A 26,498-nucleotide genomic window follows, 5' to 3' on the forward strand; every position below is an offset into this window, starting at 1 on the left:
TCACACGGGAGTCGTTCTCCTGTTCACACCCTCCTTCAGATCTTTCTGGAAGCAATTGTGGACCTGCAGGAAGCTTGAGTCACGCTCTGGACTACAGTACCCAGCTATCCCACTTTTCATAGTGTCCCTGCTGAGGGCGTACATGGAGATCCCACCCATGGGCATCCCAAAGCTTGCTCCACTTCCTACGCCTGCTCCCCCTCCCATCTTCACCCCGACGGGTGAGGTCTCTCGGGACGGGTCGGTGGAGCGGGAACTGGAACGTCGCCGCCGGTAACGGTAACTAGGGATACGGGAGTAGGGCGAGGTGGTTTTGATGAACTCACGCCTCGCCCGGCACCGCGTCTCCTTGTTCTTCTCAATGTAGATGTTGACAGCGAGAACGCCGACGGACTCGGCCACGATGAAGGACAGAGCTCCGAAGTAGAAAGACCAGCCGTATCCATAGCTGCCCTTATTGTTCTCGTCCTTCTTGTCGCTGGGGTCACCGGCATTACTGGAGATGTAGACGATGATGCCGATGATGTTGCTTAGACCTGAGGAGATACATAAAGAAAGAGGTAGAAATGAGAGGTGCTACGGCCTCCCGTGTCTGCGCCACCAGAGATTCTGGGTTCGAGCCCAGACTCTGTCGCAGCCGGCCGCGACCGGGAGGTCCATGGGGCGGCGCACAATTGGCCCAGCGTCGTCCGGGTTAGGGAGGATTTGGTCGGCAGGGATATCCTTGTCTCATCGCGCACTAGCGACTCCTGTGGCGGGCCGGGTGCAGTGCATGCTGACCAGGTCGCTAGGTGTACGGTGTTTCCTCCGACACATTGGTGCGGCTGGCTTCCGGGTTGGATGTGCGCTGTGTCAAGAAGCAGTACGGCTTGGTTGGGTTGTGTTTCGGAGGACGCATGACACTCGACCTTCACCTCTCCCGAGTCCGTACGGGAGTTGCAGCGATGAGACAAGACAGTAACTACTACCAATTGGATACCACGAAATTGGGGAGAATAAGGGGGGTAAAATAATTAAAAGAGAAAAAGTTTTTAAAAAGAAATGAGAGGTGCTTGTAGGGCCTTGCCCATACAGTAGCTTAGTGATTTCAAAAGTACATACAGTATATGTAAAATTAGTGGGTAATGTCTACTCCAAGGCAATGCTAAATATGCAGGGAATTGCCGCCATTGCAATATTATTAATAGCTGTGTGACGTCACCTACCTGCAGCCACAAACAGGATGCCGGCGCTGAGCAGGATGTTGTTCCTACTGCTGTAGATCCTCCCAGCCCCGACACACAGTCCTCCCAGCAACAACAAGATGTTGCTCAGGATGGGGAAGAGGCTGGAGGCCCGCACTATACCTGTATAGTGCAGTTAGGATGGTTAGTATGTTTGCAACGTTAGCATGACTACAACATTAGTATGTTTAGGATGATTAGCATGTTTCAGCATTAGCACGTTTAGCATTGTCACTAACTCACTATCTCTGTACATTTTCTGCTGTTATTGCATTATGGATGTACAGAGAAGTGTGCTAGTACTTTTAACATTATTGTTAATGCCCCATTTTGGCTGCTATTGCATTACATGCATGTAGCCAAATGTAAAGGACTAGACATTTTTGGCATCATCACTAACATACAGTTAAAACTATGACACGAGCCATTTTTTCTTCGTTTTTAGCATCGTTTTATAAATGTATTTTTGTAAGGTGGTTACCAACACACAGCAGGCCAAGTGCTAGCAGCGGTAAAATTTCTATTTACTTTTGATACTTACGTACAGTATATTTAAAACCAAACACTTTTAGACTTACTCAAGTAGTATTTTAACTGGGTGACTTTAACTTGAGTCATTTTCTATTTACGTAACTTTATGTAACTTCCACCACTGACGGCTCTATATAAACCCAGCACTTACGCCATTGGTCTCTCTCTCTCCATAGCTCCAATTTCTGCCATGACATCATGCTGTTATGGACCAGGGCCAAGGGAGTATTGACAGATAAAGCACACCTTGTCCACTGACTACCATTGAGTATCTATGGGCATTGTGTGCTTTTACAGGATGAAAAGACATCAGGATGTGGTGGCGGGAGACAAGCACTTACGTAAGATGTATTCCGAGCTGTCTGTGTCATAGTTGTTATCTTCTGGGAAGTGATTGATCCAAAGACAGCTTCCTTTGTTGATCCCTGTGGAGTCCAAAGAACCACAGAAAGTCTTGTTAGAAAAGTGTGCACACTTCACAGAGAAGGGGTCGAGACGTTGATTCCAGATCATGCAGGTTAGTGGACATTTGAAACATGGCTAATGGTTTTTATACAGTACCAGTCAAAAGCTTGGACACACCTACTCATTCAAGGGTTATTCTTTATTTTTACTATAATAGTGAAGACATTAAAACTATGAAATAACACATATGGAATCATGTAGTAACCAAAAAAGTGATAAACAAATCAAAATAGATTTGAGACTTTTCAAAGTAGCCAGCCTTTGCATTCTCTCATCCAGCTTCATGAGGTAGTCACCTGGAATGCATTTCATTTAACAGGTGTGCCTTGTTAAAAGGAATTTCTTTCCTTCTTTTTGCGTTTGAGCCAATCAGTTGTTTTGTGAGAAGTTAGTGGTGGTATACAGAAGATGGCCCTATTTGGTAAAAGACCAAGTCCATATTATGGCAAGAACAGCTCAAATAAGCATAGAGAAATGACAGTCCATCATTATTAAGACATGAAGGTCAGTCAATGCAGAACATTTCAAGAACTTTGAAAGTTTCTTCAAGTGCAGTCTCAAAAACCATCAAACGCTATGATGAAACTGGCTCTCATGAGGACCGCCACAGGAAAGGAAGACCCAGAGTTACCTCTGCTGCAGAGGATAAGTTCATTAGAGTTACCAGCCCCAGAAATTGCAGCCCAAATAAATGCTTCACAGAGTTCAAGTAACAGACATCTCAACATCAACTGTTCAGAGGAGACTGCGTGAATCAGGCCTTCATGGTCAAATTGCTGCAAAGAAACCCCTACTAAAGGACACCAATAAGGAGGAGAGACTTGCTTGGGCCAAGAAACCCAAGTAATGGACATTAGACTGGTGGAAATCTGTCCTTTGGTCTGATGAGTCCAAATTTGAGCTTTTTGGTTCCAACCGTGTCTTTGTGAGACGCAGCGTAGATGAACAGATGATCTCCGCATGTGTGGTTCCCACCGTGAAGCATGGAGGAAGAGGTGTGATGGTGCTTTGCTGGTGACACTGTCAGAGATTTATTTAGAATTCAAGGCACACTTAACCAGCATGGCTACCACAGCATTCTGCAGCGATACGCCACCCCATCTGGTTTGCGCTTAGTGGGACTATAATTTGTTTTTCAACAGAACAATGACCCAAAACACACCTCCAGGCTGTGTAAGGGCTATTTGACCAAGAAGGAGAGTGATGGAGTGCTGCATCAGATGACCTGGCCCCCAAAATCCCCCGACCTCAACCAAACTGAGATGGTTTGGGATGAGTCGGACTGCAGAGTGAAGGAAAAGCAGCCAACAAGTGCTCCGTATATGTGGGAACTCCTTCAAGACTGTTGGAAAAGCATTCCAGGTGAAGCTGGTTGAGAGAATGTCAAGAGTGTGCAGTGCTGTTATCAAGGCAAAGGGTGGCTACTTTGAAGAATATAAAATATTTTGATTTATTAACACTTGTGGTTACAACATGATTACATATGTGTTGTTTCATGTCTTCACTATTATTCTACAATGTAGAAAATAGTAAAAAATTAAGAAAACCCCTTGAATGAGTTGGTGTGCCCAAACATTTGACTGGTACTATATATATATATATATTTTTTTTTAACTCCAATTCAGCATTGATTCAGATTGTTTAATAGTCACATGTACAGAGTTGCAGGTGCGATTGCAGGGCACAGTGAAAATCTTATGCTTTGAGCTCCAACATGCAGGGGAGCAACAGGAGAAAGAATGTTCATAGGGGGAGTAGCAGGTAAGGTAAGTGAGAGTTGAGACAACACTACACAACAACACTATACTAATCCAACAATGGTTGTACATGAACAATGTCTGCTCATTAGAAAAATATATTATGCCTCATGCCATGTCACAGTGGAAGTGAAGCTAAAATGGTTCCCAATACTCAATGCACTTCTGTGTTGAGCTGTAAAGGCACTCACTAAGTCTTAGAGATTGCAGTTTTGCCATACATTGGGGTTGCTTAATTGTCATAATTAAAAATGACAATACAAATTGATTGCCAAAGAAGAGATGCCAATTAGAATGCTGATTATTTTGTTACCCCACTGATTTTCATACAAAACAAACAATTTAACCTGTGAATTATTCATTTATTTAAAAAGATTGTCAAATCTGCAAGGGACATTTTGTATTCTTGTGGTTAGGGTGTACCACAGTTAGACAGACAGTCCATTTTCAATATACACATCCCACCACTAGGGGCAGCAGCAGCCAGGCGATTTTAAGTGCCAACAGGGTTAAGAAAGAGTGATTGCTCACAGGCAGGGGTTGGAACCAATTTTTTTCCCAATCATTTAGTTCTGAACAGAACCATATTTTTTTCGTTCCGTTCCACTGTTCCAACCTGCAAAATAAAGTTCTGAACCGGTTTATATTATTCCTTTTTAAACCTCTGAAATGTTTACATTTAGCTCAACATTAAATTAATTCACCAATCAGTGAGGATAGAGCAGCTTGCTATGGTGTGGGCAATCTATAGTTGTTTACATGTGCGATGGACAGACAACTGTAGGGCTTGAGATTACAACTGAAATTTTGCGTATTGGGAAAGAGCGAGAGAGGTTGGAGGAGGCTTGACATGCATTATCTGAATTAGGCCTACAGAATTATACATTCAGAGGAGCGGCTTCTATGGAGGAACTTTGAATGTCTTTGAACTTCAGAGAGTTGGCTAAACGTTGAACCAGAGCAAGCGAGCTAGCTAGCTAACAAGCTGTGTGTGCAGTGCGGCACAAGAATTAAAAACACGTCTTATCTTTTTGTAGTTAATAAATCCAATGTGAAACGTGATAACTATAGTATCCTTAACTAGCATTGAAAAAGTTATATTTAAATAAATAACTTCACTCTAATTTCTGAATCCCGCTTGTAACGTCAGTAGGCTACAGTAGCTTCGGAAGGGGAGGGGCAGGTAGCTTACACATGCGCACATGCATTGGCAGAAATATCCAGCTGGCAGGTAGACACCTGAGTGACAGAGTAAGGGCTTTACATAGGCTCTTTGTTGCGTTTTTTTGTGGGACTGCAAAAAATGCCTGGAACTTAAAACTTTGTCACATGCGCCGAATACAACAGGTGTAGACCTTACTGTGAAATGCTTACTTAGAAGCCCTTAACTTCTTATGGCTGGGTGGCAGTATTGAGTAGCTTGGATGAAAAGGTGCCCAGAGTAAACTGCCTGCTACTCAGGCTCAGAGGCTAAGATATGCATATTATTAGTATATTTGGATAGAAAACACTCTGAAGTTTCTAAAACTGTTTGAATGATGTCTGTGAGTATAACAGAACTCATATGGTAGGCAAAAACCTGAGAAAAAAATCCAACCAGGAAGTGGGAAATCTGAGGTTTGTAGGTTTGCCTATTCAATATACAGTGGGATATTGGTCCTATTGCACTTCCTAAGGCTTCCACTAGATGTCAACAGTCTTTAGAACTTTGTTTGATGCTTCCACTGTGAAGAATGAGGGAAGGAGAGCTCTTTGAGTCAGGTGTCTGGCATGAGCTGAACATGCACGCTCACGTGAGAGCGACCTGCTTTCCATTGCATTTCTGAAGACAAAGGAATTCTCCGGTTGAAACATTATTGAGGATTATGTTAAAAACATCCTAAAGATTGATTCTATACATCATTTGTGACAACGAACTGTAATGGAATTGTTTGACTTATCGTCTGACTTGCGCGTCATGAATTTGGATTACTGGACTGAACGCGCAAACAAAATGGAGGTATTTGGACATAAATTATGGACTATATCGAACAAAACAAACATTTATTGTGGAACTGGGATTCCTGGGAGTGCATTCTGATGATCATCAAAGGTAAGTGAATATTTATAATGCTATTTCTGACTTCTGTTGACTCAAAACATGGCGGATATCTGTATGGCTTATTTGGGCTCTGAGCGCTGTACTCAGATTATAGCATGGTGTGCTTTTTCCGTAAAGTTTCTTTGAAATCTGACACAGCAGTTGCATTAAGGAGAAGTTTATCTAAAGTTCCATGTATAATACTTGTATCTTTTATCAATGTTTATTATGAGTACTTCTGTAAATTGATGTGGCTCTCTGCAAAATCACCAGATGTTTTGGAGGCAAAACATTACTGAACATAACGCGCCAATGTAAACTAAGATTTTTGGATATAAATATGAACTTTATCGAACAAAACATGTATTGTGTAACATGAAGTCCTATGAGTGTCATCTGATGAAGATCATCAAAGGTTAGTGATTAATTTTATCTCTTTCTGCTTTTTGTGACTCCTCTCTTTGGCTGGAAAAATGGCTGTATGGTTTTCTGTGACTAGGTGCAGACCTAACATAATCGTTTGGTGTGCTTTCGTCGTAAAGTCTTTTTGAAATCGGACACTGTGGTGGGATTAACAACAAGTTTATCTTTAAAATGGTGTAAAATACTTGTATGTCTGAGGAATTTTAATTATGAGATTTCTGTTTTGAATTTGGCGCCCTGCACTTTCACTGGCTGTTGTCATATCGAACCCGTTAACGGGATCTCAGTCGTAAGAAGTTTAAACCAACAATGCCGTTTTAAGAAAATAGAGTTAAGTAAATATTTACTACATGTGTTTTTTTAAAGTAAAAAAATAATAACACAAGGGGGGTACCGGTACCGCGTCAACGTGCGGGTACAGGTTAGTCTAAGTACTTTTTACATGTAGGTAGGAGTAAAGTGATTATGCATAGATAATAAACAGCGAGTAGCATTGGGGATTTTCCAGTACCTATACTGTTTTCTTTGAATATTTCTATGACAGTAGCAGCAGTGTAAAAACAAAAGAGGGGGGTGTCAAAGCAAATATTTGGGGTGGCCATTTGATTAATTGTTCGGCAGTCTTATGGCTTGGAGGTAGAAGCTGTAAAATAACTTTCTTAACTGGTTCCCATGCTTTTAAAAGAACGGTTCTGTTCCCGGAAGAGTATAGATAACTTTCGTTCCCGGTTCTGATTCTGTTACTACAAATGTTTTGTTATTTTCTGTTCTGTTCCCTGAACTGGTTCCAACTCTTGCTTACAGGTACAGTTGAAGTCGGAAGTTTACATACATTTAAGTTTGAGTCATTAAAACTAGTTTTTCAACCACTCCACAAATTTCTTGTTTACAAAATATTGTTTTGGCTAGTCGGTTAGAACATCTACTTTGTGCATGACACAAGTACATTTTCCAACAATTGTTTACAGACAGATTATTTCACTTCTAATTCACTGTATCACAACTCCAGTGGGTTAGAAGTTTACATACACTAAGTTGACTGTGCCTTTAAACAGCTTGGAAAATTCCGGAAAATGATGTCATGGCTTTAGAAGCTTCTGATAGGCTAATTGACATCATTTGAGTCAATTGGAGGTGTACCTGTGGATGTATTTCTAGGCCTACCTTCAAACTCAGTGCCTCTTTGCTTGACATCATGGGAAAATCAAAAGAAATCAGCCAAGACCTCAGAAAAACAATTGTCAACCTCCACAAGTCTGGTTCATCCTTGGGAACAATCTCCAAATGCCTGAAGGTACCACGTTCATCTGTACAAACAATAGTACGCAAGTATAAACACCATGGGACTACGCAGCCGTCATACCGCTCAGGAAGGAGACGCGTTCTGTCTCCTAGAGATGAATATACTTTGGCATGAAAAGTTCAAATCAATCCCAGAACAACAGCAAAGGACCTTGTGAAGATGCTGGAGGAAACAGGTACAAAAGTATCTATATCCACAGTAAAACGAGTCCTATATCGACATAACCTGAAAGGCCGCTCAACAAGGAAGAAGCCACTGCTCCAAAACCGCCATAAAAAAGCCAGACTACGGTTTGCAACTGCACATGGGGACAAAGATCGTACTTTTTGGAGAAATGTCCTCTGGTCTGATGAAACAAAAATATAACTGTTTGGCCATAATGACCATCGTTATGTTTGGAGGAAAAAGGGGGATGCTTGCAAGCCGAAGAACACCATCCCAACCGTGAAGCACGGGGTGGCAGCATTATGTTGTGGGGGTGCTTTGCTGCAGGAGGGACTGGTGCACTTCCCAAAATAGATGGCATCATGAGGACGGAAAACAAAAAAAAAGCAACATCAAGACATCAGTCAGGAAGTTCAAGCTTGGTCGCAAATGGGTGTTCCAAATGGACAATGACCCCAAGCATACGTCCAAAGTTGTGGCAAAATGGCTTAAGGACAACAAAGTCAAGGTATTGGAGTGGCCATCCACAAAGCCCTGACCTCAATCCTATAGAAAATGTGTGGGCAGAACTGAAAAAACGTGTGCGTGCAAGGATTCCTAAAAACCTGACTCAGTTACACCAGCTCAGTTTTTTTTAAATTTCACCTTTATTTAACCAGGTAGTTGAGAACAAGTTCTCATTTACAACTGCGACCTGGCCAAGATAAAGCAAAGCAGTGCGACACAAACAACAACACAGAGTTACTCATGGAATAAACAAGCGTACAGTCAATAACACAATAGAAAAATGTCTATATACAGTGTGTGCAAATGGCATGAGGAGGTAAGGCAATAAATAGGCCATAGTAGCGAAGTGATTACAATTTAGCAAATGAACACTGGAGTGATAGATGAGCAGATGATGTGCAAGTAGAAATACTGATGTGCAAAAGAGCAGAAAATAAATAAAAACAATATTGGGATGAGGTAGGAAGATTGGGTGGGCTATTTACAGATGGGCTATGTAAAGCTGCAGTGATCGGTTAGCTGCTCAGATAGCTGATGTTTAAAGTTAGTGAGGGAAATAAGTCTCCAGCTTCAGCGATTTTTGCAATTTGTTCCAGACACTGGCAGCAGAGAACTGGAAGGAAAGGCGGCCAAATTATTTGTTGGCTTTGGGGATGACCAGTGAAATATACCTGTTGGAGCGCGTGCAACGGGTGGGTGTTGTTATCGTGACCAGTGAGCTGAGATAAGGCGGAGCTTTACCTAGCATAGACTTATAGATGACCTGGAGCCAGTGGCGACGAATATGTAGCGAGGGCCAGCCGACTAGAGCATACAGGTCGCAGTGGTGGGTGGTATAAGGGGCTTTGGTAACAAAACGGATGGCACTGTGATAGACTGCATCCAGTTTGCTGAGTAGAGTATTGGAAGCTATTTTGTAGATGACATCGCCGAAGTCGAGGATCGGTAGGATAGTCAGTTTTACTAGGGTAAGTTTGGTGGCGTGAGTGGAGGCTTGTTGCGAAATAGAAAGCCGATTCTAGATTTGATTTTGGATTGGAGATGTTTAATATGAGTCTGGAAGGAGAGTTTACAGTCTAGCCAGACACCTAGCTATTTGTAGTTGTCCACATATTCTAGGTCTGAACCGTCCAGAGTAGTGATGCTAGTCGGGCGGGCGGGTGCTGCCAGCGAACGGTTGAAAAGCATGCATTTGGTTTTACTAGCGTTTAAGAGCAGTTAGAGGCCACGGAAGGAGTGTTGAATAGCATTGAAGCTCGTTTGGAGGTTAGTTAACACAGTGTCCAGAGAAGGTCCAGATGTATACAGAATGGTGTCGTCTGCGTAGAGGTGGATCAGGGAATCACCCGCAGCAAGAGCGACATCGTTGATATATACAGAGAAAAGAGTCGGCTCCTCTGTCAGGAGGAATGGGCCAAAATTCACCCAACTTATTGTGGGAAGCTTGTGGAAGGCTACCCGAAACGTTTGACCCAAGTTAAACAATTTAAAAGAAATGCTACAAAATACAAATTGAGTGTATGTAAACTTCTGACCCACTGGGAATGTGATGAAAGAAATAAAAGCTGAAATAAAGAATTCTCTCTACTATTATTCTGACATTTCACATTCTTAAAATAAAGTGGTGATCCTAACTGACCTAAAACAGGGAATTTTTACTCCTGATTAAACGTCAGGAATTGTGAAAAACTGAGTTTTAATTTGATATGCCCGTTTGTTTATTTTTTTTTGATGATCGTTTAGGTCACTGTCTGTGAACATTGATAACCTGCCTGGGCTGGCGGTTCAAGCTCAACCTGAACCCTGGCGAGTACACCTTCTGCCATAAGGACACACGCATTGCTTAACTGACTTCTCATGTGAAATGCACACATTTATATCAGATTATGAATGACTTGGGTAAACTTAGGTCCCCTAGACGTAGCAAGCTTAGTTTCACCCCCCATATTTGAAACCAACTGAGGACAGGAAAGTCAGTCTGCACACCCACAAAAGAGTTCTGATGTTCTTCAGCCCCAAGGCAAACTTCCATTCAAAGAGTTTGACTCTTGGTTAAGAAAATCTTCTCTGCACTTTTAAGAGAATAAAACATGGCGGTGACATGAATATTGAAACGTGTCTCACTTTTCCACTGAAATTGCTGCCTCAACCAGAGGTTGGGGAGTCAAGTGTGCGAATGAACAGAGACTTACTTCACGCTTGGACTTAATTCACTCTAAAACAGATATCAATCATTTATGAGACAAGATAGTAATGTAAACATGCCTTTTAAGTGGTTTATTGGTCTGTGTGTGGTGATTCTATTTTTCTATGATTGGTATCTCTAAGGCAGATTTGTATTCTTCCCCTCTAAATCAGGAACGGATTCAGGACACCAGGTGAGTGGAATCTATGGGCAATCAGTGCATTTAATAGCTAACCGGACTATGGCATTGACCCTTTCTTACACTGACTCTATGCAAACTCACTGGACTCTACCCACACATTCACACATACTTACACTGACACATACACACAAAACACACTCTCCACATACACTGCTGCTACTTTGTTTATTATCTATCCTGATTTCCTCGTCATGTTTACCCCGACCTACATATTACCTCAACTACCGCTACCTAATTTGCTCACAAGTGGCGCAGCGGTCTTAGGCAGTGCATCTCAGTGATAGAGGCATCACTACAGACCCTGGTTCGATTCCAGGCTGTATCACAAGTGATTGGGAGTCCCATAGGGCGGCGCACATTTGGCCCCGCGTCGTCCGGGTTAGGGTTTGGCCGGGGTAGGCCGTCATTGTAAAGAATTTGTTCTTAAAACTAACTTGACTAGTTAAATAAAGGTTCAATAAATAACATAAAAAATACCCCTGCACATTTATTCGGTACCAGGACTCCTTGTATAGTGTTACTATTTATATTTTTATTTGCAAATGTTCTTACTTTTTAACTCTGCATTGTTGGGAAACAAAACTCTGGGCTGGTTACAACCCCAACATAGGATACTTCTACCTGCTATAGCTCCAGGACTCTAACCCACACTCACGAGGAACCAAGGCCAACAGAACACAACAAGAGCCCACTGCTCTCTATAGCTACAATGGAAGCCTATGGGAAATCGATAACATAGACGCCTGACTTCACAGACATCCTAAGAACTTCAAAATACTTCCAAAATAGACCCCCTGGTCTGGGCACCTATCTAACATGGTAAACCACTGCCCCAAACACCCCCTGGGTCTGTCTGTAGTCAGCTCTGATGTGAGTACTCCCAATGGCTGTCTGTATTCAGCTCTGATGTGAGTACCTCCAATAGCTGTCTGTAGTCAGCTCTGATGTGAGTACTCCCAATAGCTGTCTGTATTCAGCTCTGATGTGAGTACCTCCAATAGCTGTCTGTAGTCAGCTCTGATGTGAGTACCTCCAATAGCTGTCTGTAGTCAGCTCTGATGTGAGTTCCTCCAATAGCTGTCTGTATTCAGCTCTGATGTGAGTACCTCCAATAGCTGTCAGTAGTCAGCTCTGATGTGAGTACCTCCAATAGCTGTCAGTAGTCAGCTCTGATGTGAGTACCTCCAATAGCTGTCTGTAGTCAGCTCTGATGTGAGTACCTCCAATAGCTGTCTGTATTCAGCTCTGATGTGAGTACCTCCAATAGCTGTCTGTAGTCAGCTCTGATGTGAGTACCTCCAATAGCTGTCTGTAGTCAGCTCTGATGTGAGTACCCCCAATAGCTGTCTGTAGTCAGCTCTGATGTGAGTACCCCCAATAGCTGTCTGTAGTCAGCTCTGATGTGAGTACCCCCAATAGCTGTCTGCAGTCATGGCATAGACTATTTCCCTATGGCTCATAGTGAATGTCAGCTCAGGTGTTAATTACATTTACAAGTCAAGTGTAATGCGTTTGTCAACAATCCCGGTCAAGCTGATCTCAAATAGCTGTTGTAATGATAGTCCTGGCTACTGAGCATGGAGAGAGAGAGACCAAGTTACCCAGACTGCACTGGTCTCTCTGGGCCTCCCAACGCCTCTGTATTTGTCTCTGTCTTTCTTACTGATAATATGGGATTGAAGAGACACACACTCCTTAATGCTTGTAGTGGGTCAGAAGCCATTAATTGCAATTGAAACGACTGGTTAGGGTGTTCAACTCAGGAATGCAGACTGGTGAGGGCCCAAAAATACTTTTTTTTGCATGCAAAACATGTGTGAAGCTGTTAACATCTCTGTTAGCCCCGTCTCCCAGGACAAAAATCTGTCCCTGATATTCACACCTATACTCAATATAACACATTTAACTTCACACTGTATAATACACTGAACAAAAAATATAAATGCAACCATTTTACTGAGTTACAGTTGATATGGAAATCAGTCAACTGAAATAAATAAATTATGGATTTCACGACTGGGAATACAGATATGCATCTGTTGGTCAAAGATACCTTAAAAAAGGGTTGTGGATCAGAAAAAACAGCCAGTATCTGGTGTGACCACCATTTACCTCAGAGTTGATCAGGCTGTTCATTGTGGCCCTTGGAATGTTGTCTCACTCCTCTTCAATGACTGTGCAAAGTTGCTGGATATTGGCGGAAACTGGAACAATCTGTCGTGCACGTCGATCCAGAGCATCCCAAACATGCTCAAAGGGTGACATGTCTGGTGAGTATGCAGGCCATGGAAGAACTAGGATACTTTCCTCTTCCAGGAATTGTGTACAGATCCTTGCAACATGGGGTCGTGCATTATCATGCTGAAACATGAGGTGATGGCACGACAATGGGCCTCAGGATCTTGTCACGGTATCTCTGTGCATTCAAATTGCCAACAATAAAATGCAATTGTGTTCATTGTCCATAGCTTATGCCTGCCCATTTCATAACCCCACCACCACCACGAGGCACTCTGTTCACAACGTTGACATCAGCAAACCACTCGCTCACACGACGCCATGTGTTCTGCCATCTGGCCGGTACAGTTGAAACCAAGATTAAATCTGTGAAGAGCACACTTCTCCAGCGCGCCAGTGGTCATCGAAGGTGAGTATTTGCCCACTGAAGTCGTTTACGACGTTGAACTGCAGTCAGGCCAAGACCCTGGTGAGGAAGACGAGCACACAGATGAGCTTTGCTGAGATGGTTTCTGACAGTTTATGCCGAAATTCTGGATGTGGAGGTCCTGGGGTGGCGTGGTTACACATGGTCTGCGGTTGTGAGGCCGGATGGACGTAGCAACATTGGAGGCGGATTATGGTAGAGAAATGAACATTCAATTATCTGGCAACAGCTCTGGTGGACATTCCTGCAGTCAGCATGTCAATTGCATGCTCCCTCAACTTGAGACATCTGTGGCATTGTTGTGTGACAAAACTGCACATTTTAGTGGCCTTGTATTGTCCCCAGCACAAGGTGCACCTGTGTAATGATCATGCTGTTTAATCAGCTTCTTCATATGCCACACCTGTCGGGTGAATGGATTATCTTGACAAAGGATAAATGCTCACTTACATAACTGTTAACAAATGTGTGCACAAATTGAGAGAAATAAGCTTTTTGTGCACATGAAACATTTCTGGGATCTTTTTATTTCAGCTCATGAAACAAACACTTTACATGTTGCGTTTAGATTTTTGTTCAGTATAGAATAGGCTATACCTACTGCAAAAAATAGCTGATTTGCTCATATCCATAGGCAGGAGGAATGTAGTAAGTTCCGGAATATACAATTGAAGTCGGAAGTTTACATACACCTTATCCATATACATTTAAACTCAGTTTTTCACAATTCCTGACATTTAATCTTAGTAAAAATTCCCTGTCTTAGGTCAGTTAGGATCACCACTTTACTTTAAGAATGTGAAATGTCAGAATAATAGTAGAGAGAATTATTTATTTCAGCTTTTATTTCTTTCATCACATTCCCAGTGGGTCAGAAGTTTACATACACTCAATTAGTATTTGGTAGCATTGCCTTTAAATTGTTTAACTTGGGTCAAACTTTTAACTTCGGGTAGCCTACCACAAGCTTCCCATAAGAAGTTGTGTCAATTCTGGCCCATTCCGCCTGACAGAGCTGGTGTAACTGAGTCAGGTTTGTAGGCCTCCTTGCTCGCACACACTTTTTCAGTTCTGACCACGAATTTTCTATGGGATTGAGGTCAGGGCTTTGTGATGGCCACTCCAATAACTTGACTTTGTTGTCCTTAAGTCATTTTGCCACAACTTTGGAAGTATGCTTGGAGTCATTGTCCATTTGGAAGACCCATTTGCGACCAAGCTTTGACTTCCTGACTGATGTCTTGAGATGTTGCTTCAATCTATCCACATAATTTTCCGTCCTCATGATGCCATCTACTTTGTGAAGTGTACCAGTGCCTCCTGCAGCAAAGCACCCCCACAACATGATCCTGCCACCCCCATGCTTCACGGTTGGGATGGTGTTCTTCGGCTTGCAAGCCTCCCCCTTTTTCCTCCAAACAAAACGATGGTCATTATGGCCAAACAGTTATATTTTTGCATCATCAGACCAGAGGACATTTCTCCAAAAAGTACGATATTTGTCCCCATGTGCAGTTGCAAACCGTAGTCTGGCTTTTTTATGGCAGTTTTAGAGCAGTGGTTTCTTCCTTGCTGAGCAGCCTTTCAGGTTATGACGATATGGGACTCATTTTACTGTGGATATAGATATTTTTGTACCCGTTTCCTCCAGCATCTTCACAAGGTCCTTTGCTGTTGTTCTGGGATTGATTTGAACTTTTCGCACCAAAGTACGTTCATCTCTAGGAGACAGAAGGCGTCTCCTTCCTGAGCGGTATGACGGCTGCGTGGTCCCATGGTGTTTATACTTGCGTACTATTGTTTGTACAGATGTTTGGAAATTGCTCCCAAGGATGAACCAGACTTGTGGAGGTCTACAATTTCTTTTCTGAGGTCTGGGTTGATTTCATTTCATTTTCCCATGATATCAAGCAAAGAGGAACTGAGTTTGAAGGTAGACCTTGAAATACATCCACAGGTACACCTATCAGAAGCTTCTAAAGCCATGACATCATTTTCTGAAATTTTCCAAGCTGTTTAAAGGCACAGTCAACTTAGTGTATGTAAACTTCTGACCCACTAGAATTGTGATACAGTGAAATAATAATAATAAGTGAAATAATCTGTCTGTAAACAATTGTTGGAAAAATGACTTGTGTCATGCACAAAGTAGATGTCCTAACCGACTTGCCAAAACTATAGTTTGTTAACAAGACATTTGTGGAGTGGTTGAAAAACTAGTTTTAATGACTCCAACCTAAGTGTATGTAAACTTCCGACTTCGACTGTACCTGTAAGCAAGGGTTGGAACCAGTTCAGGGAACAGAACAGAAAATAACAAAACATTTGTAGGAACAGAATCAGAACCGGGAACGAAAGTGATCTATAGTCTTCCGGGAACAGAACCGTTCTTTTTAAAGCATGGGAACCAGCTAAGAACATTATTTTACAGCTTCTACCCCCAAGCCATAAGACTGCTGAACAATTAATCAAATGGCCACCCGAAATATTTGCATTGACAACCCCCTCTTTTGTTTTTACACTGCTGCTACTGTCATAGAAATATTCAAAGAAAACAGTATAGGTACTGGAAAATCCCCAATACTACTCGCTGTTTATTATCTATGCATAATCACTTTACTCCTTGATGCCCTTCCAGACTCCCTCTGCCTACCCAAGGACGTCAGAGGACAAAAATCAGTTAACCACTTAACTGAGGAACTCAATTTAACCTTGCGCAATACCTAACTAAAAACATTTGTCATAAGAAACTAGCTCCCTGGTATACAGAAAATGCCAGAGCTCTGAAGCAAGCTTCCAGAAAATTGGAACGGAAATGGCGCCACACCAAACTGGAAGTCTTCCGACTAGCTTGGAAAGAAAGTACCGTGCAGTATCGAAGAGCCCTCACTGCTGCTCGATCATCCTATTTTTCCAACTTAATTGAGGAAAATAAGAACAATCCGAAATTTCTTTTTGATACTGTCGCAAAGCTAACTAAAAAGCAGCATTCCCCAATAGAGAATGGCTTTCACTTCAGCAGTAATACATTCATGAACTTCTTTGAGGAAAAGATCATGATCATTAGAAAGCAAATTACAGACTCCTCTTTAAATCTGCGTATTCCTCCAAAGCTCAGTTGTCCAGGGTCTGCACAACCCTGCCAGGACCTAGGATCAAGGGAGACACTCAAGTGTTTTAGTACTATATCTCTTGACACAATGATGAAAATAATCATGGCCTCTAAACCTTCAAGCTGCATACTGGACCGTATTCCAACTAAACTACTGAAAGAGCTGCTTCCTGTGCTTGGCCCTCCTATGTTGAACATAATAAACGGCTCTCTATCCACCAGATGTGTACCAAACTCACTAAAAGTGGCAGTAATAAAGCCTCTCTTGAAAAAGCCAAACCGTGACCCAGAAAATATAAAAAACTATCGGCCTTTATCGAATCTCCCATTCCTCTCAAAAATGTTAGAAAAAGCTGTTGCGCAGCAACTCACTGCCTTCCTGAAGACAAACAATGTATACGAAATGCTTCAGTCTTGTTTTAGACCCCATCATAGCACCGAGTCTGCACTTGTGAAGGTGGTAAATTACCTTTTAATGGCGTCAGACCGAGGCTTTGCATCTGTCCTCATGCTCCTAGACCTTAGTGCTGCTTTTGATACCATCGATCACCACATTCTTTTGGAGAGATTGGAAACACAAATTGGTCTACACGGACAAGTTCTGGCCTGGTTTAGATCTCATCTGTCGGAAAGATATCAGTTTGTCTCTGTGAATGGTTTGTCCTCTGACAAATCAACTGTAAATGTCAGTGTTCCTCAAGGTCCCGTTTTAGGACCACTATTGTTTTCACTATATATTTTACCTCTTGGGGATGTCATTCGAAAACATAATGTTAACTTTCACTGCTATGCGGATGACACACAGTTGTACATTTCAATGAAACATGGTGAAGCCCCAAAATTGCCCTCGCTAGAAGCCTGTGTTTCAGACATAAGGAAGTGGATGGCTGCAAACTTTCTACTTTTAAACTCGGACAAAACGGAGATGCTTGTTTTAGGTCCCAAGAAACAAAGAGATCTTCTGTTGAATCTGACAATTAATCTTGATGGTTGTACAGTCGTCCAAATAAAACTGAAGGACCTCGGCGTTACTCTGGACTCTGATCTCTCTATTGACGAACATATCAAGACTGTTTCAAGGACAGCTTTTTTCCATTTACGTAACATTGCAAAAATCAGACATTTTCTGTCCAAAAATGATGTAGAAAAATGTATCCATGCTTTTGTTACTTCTAGGTTAGACTACTGCAATGCTCTACTTTCCGGCTAACCGGATAAAGCACTAAATAAACTGCAGCTAGTGCTAAATACGGCTGCTAGAATCCTGACTAGAACCCAAAAATGTCATCATATTACTCCAGTGCTAGCCTCCCTACACTGGTTTCCTGTTACGGCAAGGGCTGATTTCAAGGTTTTACTGCTAACCTACAAAGCATTACATGGGCTTGCTCCTACCTATCTTTCCGATTTGGTCCTGCCGTACATACCTACACGTACGCTACGGTCACAAGACGCAGGCTTCCTAATTGTCCCTAGAATTTCTAAGCAAACAGCTGGAGGCAGGGCTTTCTCCTATAGAGCTCCATTTTTATGGAATGGTCTGCCTATCCATGTGAGAGACGCAGACTCGGTCTCAACCTTTAAGTCTTTACTGAAGACTTATCTCTTCAGTAGGTCATATGATTGAGTGTAGTCTGGCCCAGGAGTGTGAAGGTGAACGGAAAGGCTCTGGAGCAACGAACCGCCCTTGCTGTCTCTGCCTGGCCGGTTCCCCTCTCTCCACTGGGATTCTCTGCCTCTAACTCTATTACAGGGGCTGAGTCACTGGCTTACTGGTGCTCTTTCATGCCGTCCCTAGGAGGGGTGCGTCACTTGAGTGGGTTGAGTTACTGACGTGATCTTCCTGTCTGGGTTGGCCCCCCCCCTTGGTTTGTGCTGTGGTGGAGATCTTTGTGGGCTATACTCGGCCTTGTCACAGGATTGTAAATTGGTGGTTGAAGATATCCCTCTAGTGGTGCGGGGGCTGTGCTTTGGCAAAGTGGGTGGGGTTATATCCTTCCTGTTTGGCCCTGTCCGGGGGTATCATCGGATGGGGCCACAGTGTCTCCTGACCCCTCCTGTCTCAGCCTCCAGTATTTATGCTGCAGTAGTTTATGTGTCGGGGGGCTAGGGTCAGTTGGTTATACCTGGAGTACTTCTCCTGTCTTATCCAGTGTCCTGTGTGAAATTAAGTATGCTCTCTCTAATTCTCTCTTTCTTTCTCTCTCGGAGGACCTGAGCCCTAAGACCATGCCTCAGGACTACCAGGCGTGACGACTCCTTGTTGTCCCTAGTCCACCTGGCCGTGCTGCTGCTCCAGTTTCAACTGTTCTGCCTGTGGCTATGGAACCCTGACCTGTTCACTGTGATTACTATTATTTGACCATGCTGGTAATTTATGAATATTTGAACATCTTGGCCATCTTCTGTTATAATCTCCACCCGGCACAGCCAGAGGAGGACTGGCCACCTCTCATAGCCTGGTTCCTCTCTAGGTTTCTTCCTAGGTTTTGGCCTTTCTAGGGAGTTTTTCCTAGCCACCGTGCTTCTACACCTGCATTGCTTCCTGTTTGGGGTTTTAGGCTGGGTTTCTGTGCAGCACTTTGATATATCAGCTGATGTAAGAAGGGCTATATAAATACATTTGATTTGATTTACTCCTACCTACATGTAAAAAATTACTTCGACTAACCTGTACCCCCGCACGTTTTCTCGGTACCGGTACTCCCTGTATATAGCCTCATTATTGTTATTTTATTGTGTTATTTAATTTTTTTAAACTTTAGTTCATGTAGTAAATATTTACTTAACTCTATTTTCTTAAAACTGCATTGTTGGTTAAGGGCTTGTAAGTAAGCATTTCACAGTAAGGTCTACACCTGTTGTATTCGGCGCATGTGACAAAGTTTTAAGTTCCGGGCATTTTTGCAGTCCCACAAAAAAATGCAGCAAAGCCCTTACTCTGTCACTCAGGTGTCTACCTGCCAGCTGAACATTTCTGCCAATGTGTGTGCGCATGTGTAGGCTACCTGCCCCTCCCCTTCCGAAGCTACTGTAGCCTACTGACGTTACAAGCGGGATTCAGAAAATAGGGTGGAGTTATTTATTTAATTAGAATGAACTTTTTCAATGCTAGTGAAGGATACTATAGTTATCACATTTCACATTGGATTTATTAACTACAAAAATAAGTGTTTTTAATTATTGTGCCGCTCTGCACACTCAGCTTGTTAGCTAGCTAGCTCGCTCGATCTGGTTCAACGTTAAGCCAACTCTCTGAAGTTCAAAGACATTCAAAGTTCCTCTGAATGTATAATTATGTCGGCCTAATTCAGATTATGCATGTCAATAAGCTCTTCAAGCCAAACCTCCTCCAACTTCTCTCGCTCTTTCCCAATACGCAATTATTTTTTTGTCATCTCGAGCCCTACAGTTGTCTGTCCATCGCACATGTAAACAACTATAGATTGCCCACTCCATAGCAAGCTGCTCTATCCTCACTGATTGGTGAATTCATTTAATGTTGAGCTAAATGTAAACATTTGAGAGGTTTAAAAAGGAACAATATAAACCATAACTTTTTTGGGGGTTAGAACCGGTTCAGAACTTTATTTTGCAGGTTGGAACAGTGGAACATAACGAAACAAATACAGTTCTGTTCAGAACGAAACGATTGGATTTTTTGGGGGGGTTCCAACCCCTGCCTGTGAGCAATCACTCTTTAACCCTGTTGGCACTTAAAAATCACTTTGCCTGGCTGCTGCTGCCCCTAGTGGTGGGATGTGTATATTGAAAATTGACTGTCTAACTGTGATATACCCTAACCACTAGAATACATAATTTCCTAGCAGTGATAGAAAATTTCCCTTGCAGATTTGACAATGATTTTAAATAAATGAATAATTCACAGGTTAAATTGTTTGTTTTGTATGAAAATCAGTGGGGTAACAAAATAATCAGCATTATAATAGGCATGTCTTCTTTGGCAATCAATTTGTATTGTCATTTTTAATTATGACAATTAAGAAAACCCAATGTATGGCAAAACGGCAATCTCTAAGACTTAGTGAGTGCCTTTACAGCTCAACACAGAAGTGCATTGAGTATTGGGAACCATTTTAGCTTCACTTCCACTGTGACATGGGATGAGGCATAATATATTTTTCTAATGAGCAGACATTGTTCATGTACAACCATTGTTGGATTAGTATAGTGTTGTTGTGTAGTGTTGTCTCAACTCTCACTTACCTTACCTGCTACTCCCCCTATGAACATTCTTTCTCCTGTTGCTCCCCTGCATGTTGGAGCTCAAAGCATAAGATTTTCACTGTGCCCTGCAATCGCACCTGCAACTCTGTACATGTGACTATTAAACAATCTGAATCCATGCTCAATAATAATCAATAATTGAGATCAATAATCTCAATAATCCATCTGTAAACAATTGTGGGAAAATGACTTAACAAGAAATGTGTGGAGTGGTTGAAAAACGAGATTTAATGACTCCAACCTAAGAGTATATGTAAACTTCCGACTTCAACTGTAAATGCATATTGATCTGCATATCATTGTGGCAGTAAGGGGAAAACACACTATATGAAACCATCTTTAGCTTACTCTTCAGATAACTTTACGCTGTATATTTCACACATACTTACTCTACCTCCCTGTCTTACACACAGACTCACATCACTCTCTCTTTCTTGACATGAATTGTTGCCCAATGTTCTAACAAAACCCAAAGGAGGTATCGCTCAGCCTATAAGAAGTCAGCTAAGCATACAGAGTTATGATTTACCCAGGAGATTTACAGGGAAATATCATTAGCATTGGTTCTGGTGTACGCTGTAGCGTTGGATACAGGGTAGTACTCAACCTAATATTGCCTCAAGGTCTCACACACACACACACACACACACACTGCTCCCAACTTAGAAAAGTTAGGCACCAAACAATTGAAGGAAAACAGAAAAATATAGATTTTTGATTTAAGACATAGTTTAGATTTATTTATATTAGGCATATGCATCTTACCTTTGAAGCACATCTCTTTGAGTAGGCTCTCTTTCCCTTTTCCATTCTTCCTGTGCAATCCACATTTGTGCATAGCCTATTGGTCAAGTTACCAGGTTGTTTAGCTAGCTAGGTAACATGACTGAACAAGGTTGTTTATCAAAACAACAATCAGCGGCCTGAGTAGTTTAAAACGGCCCGCAACGTGGTTTATGAAATTATACCAAATGTGAGACGTGGTTTTCAACAACATAAAGGTGCAAGCATGACTGTCACTGTGCACCGCTTTCACTCTATGGCACTGCGTGACCAGCCTGATCTCATTGACTAGAGGTAACATAATAAGCTAAATCTGGGACACTCAATTTAGTATATGTGACATTTGGTATGGTTATATAAGACCGATAGTTACTTAAGGCAAAAACGAAAGTAGGGTGGTTGGGCGGGCATATAACACGAACGTCTAGCAAACCAAAGGTTGCGAGTTCGAATGTCATCGCGGATAACTTCAGCATTTTAGCAACTTTTCAACTACTTACTACTTTTTAGCTACTTTGCAACTTCTTAGCATGTTAGCTTCCCCTAACCATTTTAGCTAACCCTAACCTTAACCCCTAGCCTAGCTTATGTTAGCAAGCTAGCTAATGTTAGCCACCTAGCTATAATTTGTAACATATTGTACGTTTTGCAAATTCATAACATATGTTACAAATTAAAATGTGTATATCATACAAAATGGGTGATGGATATCCACAAATTAATACATACCATACAAAATGTAACATATCATACTAAATGGTGTGTCTCAGATTTACATACAGAAGAATATACGAAATGCTCTGGCCTGTACTCTTGGTTCTAACAATGAAAAGATACAATGTATCCACTTTTCTCCCACTGTGAGCCACTCCAATAATTAAACAAATGTAACAGAAGATTCCTCAGTGTCTGCACAACCACAGCTCGCATCACGGCAAAATTTCATTTGTTGGTACTTTTACCCCTTTTTCTCCCCAATTGGTAGTTAGTCTTGTCCCATCGCTGCAACTCCTGTACAGACTTGGGAGAGGCGAAGGTCGAGAGTCATGCGTCCTCCAAAACATGACCCTGCTACTTCTTGACGGACTGCTCGCTTAACCCAGAAGCCAGCCGCACCAATGTGTCGCAGGAAACACCGTACAACTGGCGACCGAAGTCAGCTTGCAGGTGCCCGGCCTGCCACAAGGAGTCGCTAGAGCGCGGCGGGACAAGGAAATCCCAGCTGGCCAAACCTTCCCCTAACCTGGACGATGCTGTGCTGCCTGATGGGTCTCCCGGTCACAGCCAGCTGTGATACAGCCTGGGATCGAACTCGGGGCTGTAGTGACACCTCAGGCAATGTGATGCAGTGCCTTAAACCGCTGCGCCACTCGGGAGGCAATTATTTAAAAAAAATTACTGATGGAGATGTGCAGAAAGAGCTAACAGGGAAAAGCAGGTGAGTAATGGCTGGTAGGGGATGCGGCTGGCTAATCACAGCTGTCACAGGTGATACCGGATGAAGCACTCATTCTGATATGACATATATGTCATCACCCCCCCACATCTTTTCAGATCCCTGATCAAAGAGATTGTCTAAGAAAGGAAGCCATCTTAGACAATTGGAACACAGCTGATATGTTTGACCTGTTGGCCTAATAAAGTTGGTGATGAGAGAGATAAACATATGAAGAGAGCGAGAGAGAAGGGGAGTTTCTCTCCCGTCTGTCAGTCATCACGAGTTACCACAGCCACAAAGTCATAAACCCTGCCTATTTCTACAATTTCTCTAATTAAAATGTGATTTTAAATCTAACTCTATTCACACTACTAACCTAAGCTTACATTTTTACGATATAGACAATGACTTTGTGCCTATGGTAACTAGTGGAAACTCAGTCTGTCTGCCTGCGAGACAACAGTGCATTCTTTATTACTCAGCATAGCTTTGCCATGGCAACCTCCTCCTAGTGCCCAAGAAGCACATTTCATGCCTACATCTCAGAGGAGCCCTTTGACATCCTACTGATGCATTCATACAGGGACTGGCGGGTGTGCACATAGACGTGCGTACACACCCACACACAACACAATGTTTTGAAACCCCCAAAATGTGTTTTGCTAGCTATAAACAGTCTCTCACAACCCACCTTTGCTTATTACAAACATCATTCAACAATTACCTCACAGAGCAAAACACCCAACAAGACCCATGTATCATCCTCATTATCACCAAGAAGTCTTTCTTATTCAGTCTGGCAAGCAACAATAGCTATTCAAAATCAAATGCCATTCAATAACACAAAGAACCCATCTGAGAGAGAGCTTGACAGCCATTCAACAGGTGTCTTTCTACTTAGAAGGAAGGAAATAAGACCCCTCTCACTCTCTTTGAAGTACGTCATCTCGTCTCCCGCCGACACAGGAAGGAAGCGCTGGTTAAGTGGGAGTTCTTGTTTGATTTAAAGGCGAGCTGGGAAGAAGACTCAGGTCATTCCGTGCGCGTTTTAAACGCCTCCCCTATGCTCTCCCGCAGCGAAGAACGTGTTGTTTTACAAAGCACTAAATAAAGAGCTTTACATTTGGAACACTTCGTTAAAGAGGAGAGCAGTGTGAGGCCAATTTAGTAACTTATAGTTTGCTACATACATGTTATGTCACGTTAGGGGTTGGAGAAATTGGTACGGAAAGTACAGAGGGTGGAGAAAGGGAAAGAGGATTGTGAGTAATGTTGCCACTTGACATTGTATTGCCTAGCTGTGGACATGCATGGAATAGCAATGATTGAGAAATGTATTTTTTCTCAACCTTGACTTCTCTCGCTCTCTCTCTGTGTGTTAGTATTCTTCTTTGCCACTGAATAATTTCACTTAGCAGTCTGTAGCTTGTAATTCATGCTGTTACTCAACACATATTGACTGTGGAAGTTGAAATGGTCTTCTCCAGTTGCGTTAGTATTCTCTCATGGGAGTCATCGCTTTCCGCTGCGCTTTGTGAAGACACGTTTCAGCGCCACGCACAATGGACAGCACCAAATCAGCCGGCTCGACTTTCAGACACTTGATGCGCACTTGATTCGACTTTGAAGAAACGCGTTTTATGCAATGCTTCACTTACTAGCCTACAGAATAAATAACGCCAAATAATATTTACCTAACAAATCACTTTTGTATCATATAGCAAGGTTTGATAATCAAAATCTTAAGTGGAAGTGTCCATTTTACCCCGGAACAATTTACTTAAATGCACTTCACTTCGCTAGAGAATCCTTTCTCAATCTCAACATTACAGCGGTTAGCTGCGGCATATTTATTAAAACGTAGTTGATTTCGCTTAACAGTGACGCAAGTAATCTGGAAGAGCTGGCTAGTGGCTACTTCAATGCAGAAGAGTAAATAACTGGGGTTTGGTAGGGAAAAGTAGAGACCCAACATCCATTAATTACCCATTATGTAATTTAGATGCTATATTGATCTGGATGTGACCAAATCGAAGGACACCACTTAACAGATTGATCGTATTGATTAAGATGTATTGATAGATACAATGCTCAGCACCTGGCTCAAATGGGTAGACATGATTCATTATTTTGACTGAATATTTCATTGCTGTGCAACTCTTTTAGCAAAGCCCAACCCAGCTCGTGTTGAAACGAGAAAGCAATTTATATATTCGTTCCATCTCGTGTCGGTGAAAAACATATATGATTCGAATTTTATCAAAGTTAAACCTATTTGCAGACAACTCTATTTCTAAATCTCACTCATGTTCCCATAGCAATGTCTTAGGTGTAGTTGCCAAGCAACAGCATCACATACACTGAACTGGATGGACAAAGAACCGCCGTTTGGAGAAGCGCATCTAAACAGTCTGAAGTTGAACTCGTAGTTTTGCACTCCTAAAAGTAACAGCCATTGATTATACACGGGTTGAGTAGGCTATGAATTAGTTCTATTGCACATTTACATACAGCCGTGCATTATGCATGTAGAGTATATGGTAACGATGCCACGTCATATCCGAAGCAAAAACATAAAGTAGGCCTGATACATTGCATTACGCACAGGGATGCATTACGCACAGGGATACATAATGGTATAACGCGCCCACAATTAGCCTACACCTCCAGCTGCACTTCGCGTTCCAAGATCTCTGTTCTATCAAACGTCCTAACAACTTTTCACTCTGTGCATGGACAGTTTTTTTTCACTATAGACAAGGTTGTTTTTCCTCAAACGCCCCAACATAAAGTCGTATCATAATACACTATGCTAACTAAAAACGTGTGTCACAAACTAAACATGTACTACTTTTACGCACGTCAATGATTCATACATCAGATACTTTCCTATATTAACCAAATGAAAAACTCAAAAGAATAGACCAGAATAAATAACAACAGTACCTTCTATACAACAAATCCGCCACAGCCCGGAATGCGTCAGGTCGCCTCTAGTTTTCTTGGGTTGCATGTCATCGGTGGTGACATTGGTGGCGTTACATATGTACGCCCGCGAATAGAGCCAGTAGTCGGTCCCAATAGCTATTGTCATCAGACTGAAAGCTGTAAAAGCGCCCACGATGGTCAACAGTATCTGACACCCACGGTCACACCACGCCATGACGCCTCATAATAATCCACAACGGGCTAAAAACACACTAAAGAGGCATGCGCTCTAGCCATATGGCGAATTGGTGCAGCAGAATATGGCTATCGTTGCCGTGTTTTTCTTCTTTCATGTAAACTTCAACTGGAGTGCTTCTTAATGGTTAAATTCAGTAGCTTTTTCCTTTGAACGCTTCTCGCGGATTTAATACCCCAAAGTTCACATCGCAGAAGTCGTTGATTCCTCCACAGGTTGAATTTTAT

The 26,498-nt window shown here is 42.2% G+C and overlaps 1 protein-coding gene across 1 annotated transcript; it reads right to left on the reverse strand.

Moving 5' to 3' along the window:
• Window positions 1-26,250, reverse strand: LOC120027277 (voltage-dependent calcium channel gamma-4 subunit-like). Its single transcript, XM_038972197.1, has 4 exons — window positions 26,034-26,250; window positions 2,096-2,179; window positions 1,206-1,346; window positions 1-536 (listed from the first exon to the last, which is right to left on the reverse strand). The coding sequence occupies exons 1-4, from the start codon at window positions 26,248-26,250 to the stop codon at window positions 1-3; spliced, it is 978 nt and encodes a 325-aa protein (XP_038828125.1).
• Between the last annotated feature and the right edge of the window lie 248 nt (window positions 26,251-26,498).

Source organism: Salvelinus namaycush, chromosome 2 (assembly GCF_016432855.1).
Source record: "Salvelinus namaycush isolate Seneca chromosome 2, SaNama_1.0, whole genome shotgun sequence".
NCBI lineage: Eukaryota > Metazoa > Chordata > Actinopteri > Salmoniformes > Salmonidae > Salvelinus > Salvelinus namaycush.